Below are 15,831 nucleotides of genomic sequence, written 5' to 3'. Positions count from 1 at the left end.
CTCATTGTATAAAAACCACAACAACTCACTGTGTAAAAAACCACAACAACTCACTGTGTAAAAAACCACAACAACTCACTGTGTAAAAAACCACAACATCTCACTGTGTAAAAAACCACAACAGCTCACTGTATAAAAACAACAACATCTCACTGTGTAAAAAACCACAACATCTCACTGTGTAAAAAACCACAACAGCTCACTGTATAAAAAACAACAACTCACTGTGTAAAAAACCACAACAACTCACTGTGTTAAAAACCACAACATCTCACTGTGTAAAAAACCACAACAGCTCACTGTATAAAAAACAACAACTCACTGTGTAAAAAACCACAACATCTCACTGTATAAAAACAACAACATCTCACTGTGTAAAAAACCACAACATCTCACTGTGTAAAAAACCACAACAACTCACTGTGTTAAAAACCACAACATCTCACTGTATAAAAACAACAACATCTCACTGTGTAAAAAACCACAACAACTCACTGTGTAAAAAACCACAACATCTCACTGTGTAAAAAACCACAACATCTCACTGTGTAAAAAACCACAACATCTCACTGTGTAAAAAACCACAACAACTCACTGTGTTAAAAACCACAACATCTCACTGTATAAAAACAACAACATCTCACTGTGTAAAAAACCACAACAACTCACTGTGTAAAAAACCACAACATCTCACTGTGTAAAAAACCACAACATCTCACTGTGTAAAAAACCACAACATCTCAATGTATAAAAACCACAACAACTCACTGTATTAAAACCACAACAACTCACTGTGTAAAAAACCACAACATCTCACTGTATAAAAACCACAACATCTCACTGTATGAAAACCACAACAACTCACTGTGTAAAAAACCACAACATCTCGCTGTATTAAAACCGCAACAACTCACTGTGTAAAAAACCACAACATCTCACTGGATAAAAAACAACAACAACTCACTGTGTAAAAAACCACAACATCTCACTGTCTAAAAAACAACAACTCACTGTGTAAAAAACCACAACAACTCACTGTGTAAAAAACCACAACATCTCACTGTGGAAAAAACCACAACAACTCACTGTGTAAAAAACCACAACATCTCACTGTATAAAAACAACAACATCTCACTGTGTAAAAAACACAACATCTCACTGGATATAAAGCACAACAACTCACTGTGTAAAAAACCACAACATCTCGCTGTATTAAAACCACAACAACTCACTGTGTAAAAAACCACAACATCTCACTGTGCAAAAAACCACAACAGCTCACTGTATAAAAAACAACAACTCACTGTGTAAAAAACCACAACAACTCATTGTATAAAAACCACAACAACTCACTGTGTAAAAAACCACAACAACTCACTGTGTAAAAAACCACAACAACTCACTGTGTAAAAAACCACAACATCTCACTGTGTAAAAAACCACAACAGCTCACTGTATAAAAACAACAACATCTCACTGTGTAAAAAACCACAACATCTCACTGTGTAAAAAACCACAACAGCTCACTGTATAAAAAACAACAACTCACTGTGTAAAAAACCACAACAACTCACTGTGTTAAAAACCACAACATCTCACTGTGTAAAAAACCACAACAGCTCACTGTATAAAAAACAACAACTCACTGTGTAAAAAACCACAACAACTCACTGTGTTAAAAACCACAACATCTCACTGTGTAAAAAACCACAACATCTCACTGTGTAAAAAACCACAACAACTCACTGTGTTAAAAACCACAACATCTCACTGTATAAAAACAACAACATCTCACTGTGTAAAAAACCACAACAACTCACTGTGTAAAAAACCACAACATCTCACTGTGTAAAAAACCACAACATCTCACTGTGTAAAAAACCACAACATCTCACTGTGTAAAAAACCACAACAACTCACTGTGTTAAAAACCACAACATCTCACTGTATAAAAACAACAACATCTCACTGTGTAAAAAACCACAACAACTCACTGTGTAAAAAACCACAACATCTCACTGTGTAAAAAACCACAACATCTCACTGTGTAAAAAACCACAACAGCTCACTGTATAAAAAACAACAACTCACTGTGTAAAAAACCACAACAACTCACTGTGTTAAAAACCACAACATCTCACTGTGTAAAAAACCACAACAGCTCACTGTATAAAAAACAACAACTCACTGTGTAAAAAACAACAACAACTCACTGTGTAAAAAACCACAACATCTCACTGTCTAAAAAACAACAACTCACTGTGTAAAAAACCACAACAACTCACTGTGTAAAAAACCACAACATCTCACTGTGGAAAAAACCACAACAACTCACTGTGTAAAAAACCACAACATCTCACTGTATAAAAACAACAACATCTCACTGTGTAAAAAACACAACATCTCACTGGATATAAAGCACAACAACTCACTGTGTAAAAAACCACAACATCTCGCTGTATTAAAACCACAACAACTCACTGTGTAAAAAACCACAACATCTCACTGTGCAAAAAACCACAACAGCTCACTGTATAAAAAACAACAACTCACTGTGTAAAAAACCACAACAACTCATTGTATAAAAACCACAACAACTCACTGTGTAAAAAACCACAACAACTCACTGTGTAAAAAACCACAACTCACTGTGTAAAAAACCACAACATCTCACTGTGTAAAAAACCACAACAGCTCACTGTATAAAAACAACAACATCTCACTGTGTAAAAAACCACAACATCTCACTGTGTAAAAAACCACAACAGCTCACTGTATAAAAAACAACAACTCACTGTGTAAAAAACCACAACAACTCACTGTGTTAAAAACCACAACATCTCACTGTGTAAAAAACCACAACAGCTCACTGTATAAAAAACAACAACTCACTGTGTAAAAAACCACAACATCTCACTGTATAAAAACAACAACATCTCACTGTGTAAAAAACCACAACATCTCACTGTGTAAAAAACCACAACAACTCACTGTGTTAAAAACCACAACATCTCACTGTATAAAAACAACAACATCTCACTGTGTAAAAAACCACAACAACTCACTGTGTAAAAAACCACAACATCTCACTGTGTAAAAAACCACAACATCTCACTGTGTAAAAAACCACAACATCTCACTGTGTAAAAAACCACAACAACTCACTGTGTTAAAAACCACAACATCTCACTGTATAAAAACAACAACATCTCACTGTGTAAAAAACCACAACAACTCACTGTGTAAAAAACCACAACATCTCACTGTGTAAAAAACCACAACATCTCACTGTGTAAAAAACCACAACATCTCAATGTATAAAAACCACAACAACTCACTGTATTAAAACCACAACAACTCACTGTGTAAAAAACCACAACATCTCACTGTATGAAAACCACAACAACTCACTGTGTAAAAAACCACAACATCTCGCTGTATTAAAACCGCAACAACTCACTGTGTAAAAAACCACAACATCTCACTGGATAAAAAACAACAACAACTCACTGTGTAAAAAACCACAACATCTCACTGTCTAAAAAACAACAACTCACTGTGTAAAAAACCACAACAACTCACTGTGTAAAAAACCACAACATCTCACTGTGGAAAAAACCACAACAACTCACTGTGTAAAAAACCACAACATCTCACTGTATAAAAACAACAACATCTCACTGTGTAAAAAACACAACATCTCACTGGATATAAAGCACAACAACTCACTGTGTAAAAAACCACAACATCTCGCTGTATTAAAACCACAACAACTCACTGTGTAAAAAACCACAACATCTCACTGTGCAAAAAACCACAACAGCTCACTGTATAAAAAACAACAACTCACTGTGTAAAAAACCACAACAACTCATTGTATAAAAACCACAACAACTCACTGTGTAAAAAACCACAACAACTCACTGTGTAAAAAACCACAACAACTCACTGTGTAAAAAACCACAACATCTCACTGTGTAAAAAACCACAACAGCTCACTGTATAAAAACAACAACATCTCACTGTGTAAAAAACCACAACATCTCACTGTGTAAAAAACCACAACAGCTCACTGTATAAAAAACAACAACTCACTGTGTAAAAAACCACAACAACTCACTGTGTTAAAAACCACAACATCTCACTGTGTAAAAAACCACAACAGCTCACTGTATAAAAAACAACAACTCACTGTGTAAAAAACCACAACAACTCACTGTGTTAAAAACCACAACATCTCACTGTGTAAAAAACCACAACATCTCACTGTGTAAAAAACCACAACAACTCACTGTGTTAAAAACCACAACATCTCACTGTATAAAAACAACAACATCTCACTGTGTAAAAAACCACAACAACTCACTGTGTAAAAAACCACAACATCTCACTGTGTAAAAAACCACAACATCTCACTGTGTAAAAAACCACAACATCTCACTGTGTAAAAAACCACAACAACTCACTGTGTTAAAAACCACAACATCTCACTGTATAAAAACAACAACATCTCACTGTGTAAAAAACCACAACAACTCACTGTGTAAAAAACCACAACATCTCACTGTGTAAAAAGCCACAACATCTCACTGTGTAAAAAACCACAACAGCTCACTGTATAAAAAACAACAACTCACTGTGTAAAAAACCACAACAACTCACTGTGTTAAAAACCACAACATCTCACTGTGTAAAAAACCACAACAGCTCACTGTATAAAAAACAACAACTCACTGTGTAAAAAACCACAACATCTCACTGTGTAAAAAACCACAACATCTCACTGTGTGAAAAACCACAACATCTCACTGTGTAAAAAACCACAACATCTCACTGTGTAAAAAACCACAACATCTCACTGTGTAAAAAACCACAACATCTCACTGTGTAAAAAACCACAACAACTCACTGTGTAAAAAACCACAACATCTCACTGTGCAAAAAACCACAACAGCTCACTGTATAAAAAACAACAACTCACTGTGTAAAAAACCACAACAACTCACTGTGTTAAAAACCACAACATCTCACTGTATAAAAACCACAACAACACACTTTGTAAAAAACCACAACATCTCAATGTATAAAAACCACAACAACTCACTGTATAAAAACCACAACAACACACTTTGGAAAAAACCACAACATCTCACTGTATAAAAACCACAACATCTCAATGTATAAAAACCACAACAACTCAGTGTGTAAAAAACCACATCTCAATGTATAAAAACCACAACAACTCACTGTGTAAAAAACCACAACATCTCACTGTGTAAAAACCACAACAACTCACTGTATAAAAACCACAACAACTCACTGTATAAAAACCACAACATCTCACTGTATAAAAACCACAACAACTCACTGTATAAAAACCACAACATCTCACTGTATAAAAACCACAACATCTCACTGTATAAAAACCACAACAACTCACTGTATAAAAACCACAACATCTCAATGTATAAAAACCACAACATCTCAATGTATAAAAACCACAACAACTCACTGTATAAAAACCACAACATCTCACTGTATAAAAACCACAACAACTCACTGTATAAAAACCACAACATCTCACTGTATAAAAACCACAACAACTCACTGTATAAAAACCACAACATCTCACTGTATAAAAACCACAACATCTCAATGTATAAAAACCACAACATCTCACTGTATAAAAACCACAACATCTCAATGTATAAAAACCACAACAACTCACTGTATAAAAACCACAACATCTCACTGTATAAAAACCACAACAACTCACTGTATAAAAACCACAACATCTCACTGTATAAAAACCACAACAACTCACTGTATAAAAACCACAACATCTCACTGTATAAAAACCACAACATCTCACTGTATAAAAACCACAACATCTCACTGTATAAAAACCACAACAACTCACTGTATAAAAACCACAACATCTCACTGTATAAAAACCACAACATCTCACTGTATAAAAACCACAACATCTCACTGTATAAAAACCACAACATCTCAATGTATAAAAACCACAAAAACTCACTGTATAAAAACCACAACAACTCACTGTGTAAAAACCACAACATCTCACTGTATAAAAACCACAACAACTCACTGTATAAAAACCACAACATCTCACTGTATAAAAACCACAACATCTCACTGTATAAAAACCACAACATCTCACTGTTTTAAAACCACAACAACTCACTGTATAAAAACCACAACATCTCAATGTATAAAAACCACAACAACTCACTGTATAAAAACCACAACATCTCACTGTGTAAAAACCACAACATCTCACTGTATAAAAACCACAACATCTCACTGTATAAAAACCACAACAACTCACTGTATAAAAACCACAACATCTCACTGTATAAAAACCACAACAACTCACTGTATAAAAACCACAACATCTCAATGTATAAAAACCACAACAACTCACTGTATAAAAACCACAACAACTCACTGTATAAAAACCACAACATCTCACTGTATAAAAACCACAACATCTCACTGTATAAAAACCACATCAACTCACTGTATAAAAACCACAACATCTCACTGTATAAAAACCACAACATCTCAATGTGTAAAAAACCACAACATCTCAATGTGTAAAAAACCACAACATCTCACTGTATAAAAACCACAACATCTCACTGTATAAGAACCACAACAACTCACTGTATAAAAACCACAACATCTCACTGTATAAAAACCACAACAACTCACTGTATAAAAACCACAACATCTCACTGTGTAAAAAACCACAACATCTCAATGTATAAAAACCACAACAACTCACTGTGTAAAAAACCACAACATCTCAATGTATAAAAACCACAACAACTCACTGTGTAAAAAACCACAACATCTCACTGTATAAAAACCACAACATCTCACTGTATGAAAACCACAACAACTCACTGTGTAAAAAACCACAACAACTCACTGTATTAAAACCACAACAACTCACTGTGTAAAAAACCACAACAACTCACTGTATTAAAACCACAACAACTCACTGTGTAAAAAACCACAACATCTCACTGTATAAAAACCACAACATCTCACTGTATGAAAACCACAACAACTCACTGTGTAAAAAACCACAACATCTCGCTGTATTAAAACCGCAACAACTCACTGTGTAAAAAACCACAACATCTCACTGGATAAAAAACAACAACAACTCACTGTGTAAAAAACCACAACATCTCACTGTCTAAAAAACAACAACTCACTGTGTAAAAAACCACAACAACTCACTGTGTAAAAAACAACAACTCACTGTGTAAAAAACCACAACAACTCACTGTGTAAAAAACCACAACATCTCACTCTGGAAAAAACCACAACAACTCACTGTGTAAAAAACCACAACATCTCACTGTATAAAAACAACAACATCTCACTGTGTAAAAAACACAACATCTCACTGGATATAAAGCACAACAACTCACTGTGTAAAAAACCACAACATCTCGCTGCATTAAAACCGCAACAACTCACTGTGTAAAAAACCACAACATCTCACTGGATAAAAAACAACAACAACTCACTGTGTAAAAAACCACAACATCTCACTGTCTAAAAAACAACAACTCACTGTGTAAAAAACCACAACAACTCACTGTGTAAAAAACAACAACTCACTGTGTAAAAAACCACAACAACTCACTGTGTAAAAAACCACAACATCTCACTCTGGAAAAAACCACAACAACTCACTGTGTAAAAAACCACAACATCTCACTGTATAAAAACAACAACATCTCACTGTGTAAAAAACACAACATCTCACTGGATATAAAGCACATCAACTCACTGTGTAAAAAACCACAACATCTCGCTGTATTAAAACCACAACAACTCACTGTGTAAAAAACCACAACATCTCACTGTGCAAAAAACCACAACATCTCACTGTATAAAAAACAACAACTCACTGTGTAAAATACCACAACAACTCATTGTATAAAAACCACAACAACTCACTGTGTAAAAAACCACAACAACTCACTGTGTAAAAAACCACAACAACTCACTGTGTAAAAAACCACAACATCTCACTGTGTAAAAAACCACAACAGCTCACTGTATAAAAACAACAACATCTCACTGTGTAAAAAACCACAACATCTCACTGTGTAAAAAACCACAACAGCTCACTGTATAAAAAACAACAACTCACTGTGTAAAAAACCACAACAACTCACTGTGTTAAAAACCACAACATCTCACTGTGTAAAAAACCACAACAGCTCACTGTATAAAAAACAACAACTCACTGTGTAAAAAACCACAACATCTCACTGTATAAAAACAACAACATCTCACTGTGTAAAAAACCACAACATCTCACTGTGTAAAAAACCACAACATCTCACTGTGTAAAAAACCACAACAACTCACTGTGTTAAAAACCACAACATCTCACTGTATAAAAACAACATCTCACTGTGTAAAAAACCACAACAACTCACTGTGTAAAAAACCACAACATCTCACTGTGTAAAAAACCACAACATCTCACTGTGTAAAAAACAACAACTCACTGTGTAAAAAACCACAACAACTCACTGTGTTAAAAACCACAACATCTCACTGTGTAAAAAACCACAACATCTCACTGTGTAAAAAACCACAACATCTCACTGTGTAAAAAACCACAACATCTCACTGTGTAAAAAACCACAACATCTCACTGTGTAAAAAACCACAACATCTCACTGTGTAAAAAACCACAACATCTCACTGTGTAAAAAACCACAACATCTCACTGTGTAAAAAACCACAACAACTCACTGTGTAAAAAACCACAACATCTCACTGTGTAAAAAACCACAACATCTCACTGTGTAAAAAACCACAACATCTCACTGTGTAAAAAACCACAACAACTCACTGTGTTAAAAACCACAACATCTCACTGTATAAAAACAACATCTCACTGTGTAAAAAACCACAACAACTCACTGTGTAAAAAACCACAACATCTCACTGTGTAAAAAACCACAACAGCTCACTGTATAAAAAACAACAACTCACTGTGTAAAAAACCACAACAACTCACTGTGTTAAAAACCACAACATCTCACTGTATAAAAACAACAACATCTCACTGTGTAAAAAACCACAACAACTCACTGTGTTAAACACCACAACATCTCACTGTATAAAAACAACAACATCTCACTGTGTAAAAAACCACAACATCTCACTGTATAAAAACAACAACATCTCACTGTGTAAAAAACCACAACAGCTCACTGTATAAAAAACAACAACTCACTGTGTAAAAAACCACAACAACTCACTGTGTTAAAAACCACAACATCTCACTGTGTAAAAAACCACAACATCTCACTGTATAAACACAACAACATCTCACTGTGTAAAAAACCACAACAACTCACTGTGTAAAAACCACAACATCTCACTGGATATAAAGCACAACTCACTGTGTAAAAAACCACAACATCTCACTGTATAAAAAACAACAAGAACTCACTGTGTAAAAAACCACAACAACTCACTGTATTAAAACCACAACAACTCACTGTGTAAAAAACAACAACTCACTGTGTAAAAAACCACAACATCTCACTGTGTAAAAAACCACAACATCTCAATGTATAAAAACCACAACAACTCACTGTGTAAAAAACCACAACATCTCACTGTATAAAAACCACAACATCTCACTGTATGAAAACCACAACAACTCACTGTGTAAAAAACCACAACAACTCACTGTATTAAAACCACAACAACTCACTGTGTAAAAAACCACAACAACTCACTGTATTAAAACCACAACAACTCACTGTGTAAAAAACCACAACATCTCACTGTATAAAAACCACAACATCTCACTGTATGAAAACCACAACAACTCACTGTGTAAAAAACCACAACATCTCGCTGTATTAAAACCGCAACAACTCACTGTGTAAAAAACCACAACATCTCACTGGATAAAAAACAACAACAACTCACTGTGTAAAAAACCACAACATCTCACTGTCTAAAAAACAACAACTCACTGTGTAAAAAACCACAACAACTCACTGTGTAAAAAACAACAACTCACTGTGTAAAAAACCACAACAACTCACTGTGTAAAAAAAAACAACATCTCACTCTGGAAAAAACCACAACAACTCACTGTGTAAAAAACCACAACATCTCACTGTATAAAAACAACAACATCTCACTGTGTAAAAAACACAACATCTCACTGGATATAAAGCACAACAACTCACTGTGTAAAAAACCACAACATCTCGCTGTATTAAAACCACAACAACTCACTGTGTAAAAAACCACAACATCTCACTGTGCAAAAAACCACAACAGCTCACTGTATAAAAAACAACAACTCACTGTGTAAAAAACCACAACAACTCATTGTATAAAAACCACAACAACTCACTGTGTAAAAAACCACAACAACTCACTGTGTAAAAAACCACAACAGCTCACTGTATAAAAACAACAACATCTCACTGTGTAAAAAACCACAACATCTCACTGTGTAAAAAACCACAACATCTCACTGTGTAAAAAACCACAACAGCTCACTGTATAAAAAACAACAACTCACTGTGTAAAAAACCACAACAACTCACTGTGTTAAAAACCACAACATCTCACTGTGTAAAAAACCACAACATCTCACTGTATAAACACAACAACATCTCACTGTGTAAAAAACCACAACAACTCACTGTGTAAAAACCACAACATCTCACTGGATATAAAGCACAACTCACTGTGTAAAAAACCACAACATCTCACTGTATAAAAAACAACAAGAACTCACTGTGTAAAAAACCACAACAACTCACTGTATTAAAACCACAACAACTCACTGTGTAAAAAACCACAACAACTCACTGTATTAAAACCACAACAACTCACTGTGTAAAAAACCACAACATCTCACTGTATAAAAACCACAACATCTCACTGTATGAAAACCACAACAACTCACTGTGTAAAAAACCACAACATCTCGCTGTATTAAAACCGCAACAACTCTCTGTGTAAAAAACCACAACATCTCACTGGATAAAAAACAACAACAACTCACTGTGTAAAAAACCACAACATCTCACTGTCTAAAAAACAACTCACTGTGTAAAAAACCACAACAACTCACTGTGTAAAAAACAACAACTCACTGTGTAAAAAACCACAACAACTCACTGTGTAAAAAACCACAACATCTCACTGTGGAAAAAACCACAACAACTCACTGTGTAAAAAACCACAACATCTCACTGTATAAAAACAACAACATCTCACTGTGTAAAAAACACAACATCTCACTGGATATAAAGCACAACAACTCACTGTGTAAAAAACCACAACATCTCGCTGTATTAAAACCACAACAACTCACTGTGTAAAAAACCACAACATCTCACTGTGCAAAAAACCACAACAGCTCACTGTATAAAAAACAACAACTCACTGTGTAAAAAACCACAACAACTCATTGTATAAAAACCACAACAACTCACTGTGTAAAAAACCACAACAACTCACTGTGTAAAAAACCACAACAACTCACTGTGTAAAAAACCACAACATCTCACTGTGTAAAAAACCACAACAGCTCACTGTATAAAAACAACAACATCTCACTGTGTAAAAAACCACAACATCTCACTGTGTAAAAAACCACAACAGCTCACTGTATAAAAAACAACAACTCACTGTGTAAAAAACCACAACAACTCACTGTGTTAAAAACCACAACATCTCACTGTGTAAAAAACCACAACAGCTCACTGTATAAAAAACAACAACTCACTGTGTAAAAAACCACAACATCTCACTGTATAAAAACAACAACATCTCACTGTGTAAAAAACCACAACATCTCACTGTGTAAAAAACCACAACAACTCACTGTGTTAAAAACCACAACATCTCACTGTATAAAAACAACAACATCTCACTGTGTAAAAAACCACAACAACTCATTGTGTAAAAAACCACAACATCTCACTGTGTAAAAAACCACAACATCTCACTGTGTAAAAAACCACAACATCTCACTGTGTAAAAAACCACAACAACTCACTGTGTTAAAAACCACAACATCTCACTGTATAAAAAACAACAACTCACTGTGTAAAAAACCACAACAACTCACTGTGTTAAAAACCACAACATCTCACTGTATAAAAACAACAACATCTCACTGTGTAAAAAACCACAACAACTCACTGTGTTAAACACCACAACATCTCACTGTATAAAAACAACAACATCTCACTGTGTAAAAAACCACAACATCTCACTGTATAAAAACAACAACATCTCACTGTGTAAAAAACCACAACAACTCACTGTGTTAAACACCACAACATCTCACTGTATAAAAACAACAACATCTCACTGTGTAAAAAACCACAACATCTCACTGTATAAAAACAACAACATCTCACTGTGTAAAAAACCACAACAGCTCACTGTATAAAAAACAACAACTCACTGTGTAAAAAACCACAACAACTCACTGTGTTAAAAACCACAACATCTCACTGTGTAAAAAACCACAACAGCTCACTGTATAAAAACCACAACATCTCACTGTGTAAAAACCACAACATCTCACTGTGTAAAAAACCACAACAGCTCACTGTATAAAAAACAACAACTCACTGTGTAAAAAACCACAACAACTCACTGTGTTAAAAACCACAACATCTCACTGTGTAAAAAACCACAACAGCTCACTGTATAAAAACCACAACATCTCACTGTGTAAAAAACCACAACAACTCACTGTGTTAAAAACCACAACATCTCACTGTGTAAAAAACCACAACATCTCACTGTATAAAAACCACAACAACTCACTGTGTAAAAAACCACAACAACTCACTGTGTTAAAAACCACAACATCTCACTGTGTAAAAACCACAACATCTCACTGTATAAAAACAACAACATCTCACTGTGTAAAAAACCACAACAGCTCACTGTATAAAAAACAACAACTCACTGTGTAAAAAACCACAACAACTCACTGTGTTAAAAACCACAACATCTCACTGTGTAAAAAACCACAACATCTCACTGTATAAACACAACAACATCTCACTGTGTAAAAAACCACAACAACTCACTGTGTTAAACACCACAACATCTCACTGTATAAAAACAACAACATCTCACTGTGTAAAAAACCACAACATCTCACTGTATAAAAACAACAACATCTCACTGTGTAAAAAACCACAACAACTCACTGTGTAAAAACCACAACATCTCACTGGATATAAAGCACAACTCACTGTGTAAAAAACCACAACATCTCACTGTATAAAAAACAACAAGAACTCACTGTGTAAAAAACCACAACAACTCACTGTGTAAAAAACAACAACTCACTGTGTAAAAAACCACAACAACTCACTGTGTAAAAACCATAACAACACTGTATAAAAACCACAACAATACATTTGATACAATTCAATACATTTGAATGTGGAGCCAGATGCTGCAATGCTGTTTCCAGAGGTTTTGGCAGAGCAGCGTATCTTGGTTTGATTCCAGATTTCCGGCTTTAACCACTCATGAGCGCTTTTTTGAAGCTGCTGGTTGATTTGCGCAGAAATAAGTGTGTGTGATAGCCTGTAAGCATGCTGGCTCCTGCAGTTGTCGCAATAGGTAGCTCCCACCTCAAGGCTTGTGCCACCCACCAATGTCTCCTCTGCCCAATTACAAGCCCAGTTAAAGTGCTGAGAATGTACCAATGCACTCACCTGGTGTATAACCCCATGGTTCATAGTACGAAGGAAATACCCCCAAATGACAGCCACGTACAAACTCTTCATAGTCCAGTGGAAGCAGTGGGCTGGTGGAAGACAAGAATTCTGGATGGAAGATCACCTGAACAAAAAGAAAATGGATATTTTTTTATCTTCCAGATTCAGAAAAAACTCTGCACATGTATGGAATGGGGAGGAAATACTAAAGGGCCAGAGCACAACTGTGCAAGAGCATGCAAAACTCCAGAGAGCATCAGTGAAATGCTGGCATACTCTGCAATGTAACAATGCCGAAAAGCAAAGTGGCAACTTCACAGAATGACACCGAGCAGAATTCAGCCAGGAAGTACTGAAGGGGTGGACAGATATCAATTGTCTCTCACTGTCTGCTAAGCAGCCTAACAGCCCACAGAAATTTTACATTTATATTGTAAAATGTTTATGATTTCAAATTCTGACTCTGATCCTTCCAATTTCAAGGCAAATGTTGAGTTGCTCTTTGTCATAACCATAGGAAATGAAAGGATATGTTACCCATATCTTGCTACCTGGATCATTGGGCCCTCGGAATAAATGCATTAAGCTTCAAGTTTGGTGGGAAAAAGATGAACATGTTTTTTCTCTGTACATTTTTAAACATATATGTACACAAGAAATTACCAACATACTAAAAGGATCTAGTGTGAAGGGCTCAGGGGGAAGTACGATGAGCAGTGTAAGTGGCAAGATGAGTGAGGATGTGGGACAAGCAGCTTCTCCATCCTTATACAAATATCACGCCAATAACAATATTTTGCCAGAACATAACGAAAAGCCTCCCAAAAAGATGTTACATAGAACATGTTTGCAGCAGCCTGATCCCCATATCTAGCAAGTCCAGGGATAAACTGGCATTCTCATTCAGCACAGTCAGTCAGGTGCAACTGGAACCACTCACTGTGGCGTAGTGGGGTGCTCTTCTGGAGCTGAGGCTAATGCTGATTCAGGTGCAAAGCAGAAAGAAGGCTACATGATAACTAACCTGAAGGCTTGCTGCATCTCACCTGGGATACTTAATAAAAAAAGAACTTGCATTTCAGTAGCACCGATCATAATGTCAGGATGTCCCAAAGTGCTTCACAGCCAATGAAGTACTTGTGAAGTGTAGTTATTGTCTAATGTAGGAATAGTGTACTGAGTGTTTTACCCATCTAACCCTATGGTATGGTCATTGGTATTCTAGAACGGGAAGGATTCCATTCCCCAGCATTAGCATTCCTTACAGTGATGAGCACAAAATTCATTCAAACATTTTGGACTGGATTCATCTTGAGGTAACAGCTTGGAAGACTTGGTTCAAGTGCAGAACATGTCATGCACGCACTCCAGGTCCTCACCTTTACTCGGTCATTGGGATGGTTAAACAAGCCTATACGTCGGATCGTGTTCAGAATTGGATCTGTGGAGTCATCCAGCATGTTATGAGTACAGATTGGAGGCAATGAGTGGCGCTAAAAAACAGAAAGAAGAAAATATAAAATTAAAGAACTGTTGAATTTTACTCCAGAGATTTATACTTTTCATCTTCATCAAATCTGCCAAATGCAAAATTCAAGACAGAAACTATTCAGGAACAAGAGGAGGTCATTCAGCCCCTTAAGCCTGTTTAGCTTTTTAATTCGATCATGGCTGATCATTACCTCAATTCCATGTATCTATATCCTCGATGTTAATAGAATATTTTACTAGGGACAGAATTACTGAGCATTTGGACAAAGAGAGCCAACATAGATTTGTAAAGGCTAAGTCATGTCTAACGAAACTAGTTGAGGAGGTAACTAATGTGGCAGATAAGGGAGTGTCTGGGGATTTAATTGTAATGACTTCCAAAGGGCATGACAAGGTTGCACACAAGGGATTGTCAGGGAAAATAAGAGCTACTGGAATTCCAGGCAACACATAGTAGGGAATTAGTTAGGAGGTGGGAGACAGAGTAGAATACTGCAAGTGGCGAGATGTGACTAGTTGTTTCCCCCGAGGATCTGTACTGGGG

General features: G+C 35.8%; 1 protein-coding gene across 1 annotated transcript in view; it reads right to left on the bottom strand.

The window, feature by feature from the left end:
• The window catches only part of LOC137353596 (glycogen [starch] synthase, muscle-like), a 373,978-nt gene that overhangs the window by 85,262 nt on the left and 272,885 nt on the right, over positions 1-15,831 (bottom strand). Inside the window, exons 18-19 of the mRNA XM_068019956.1 lie at positions 15,176-15,289; positions 13,794-13,920 (exon numbers count right to left, since the gene is read on the bottom strand). Of these exons, the coding sequence (XP_067876057.1) occupies positions 13,794-13,920; positions 15,176-15,289 (241 nt within the window). The remainder of the gene's footprint in view (positions 1-13,793; positions 13,921-15,175; positions 15,290-15,831) is intronic.

The sequence above is a fragment of the Heterodontus francisci genome, chromosome 41 (assembly GCF_036365525.1).
Source record: "Heterodontus francisci isolate sHetFra1 chromosome 41, sHetFra1.hap1, whole genome shotgun sequence".
In the NCBI taxonomy this organism is placed as follows: Eukaryota; Metazoa; Chordata; class Chondrichthyes; order Heterodontiformes; family Heterodontidae; genus Heterodontus; species Heterodontus francisci.
This window is presented reverse-complemented; position numbering and strand designations above follow the sequence as displayed.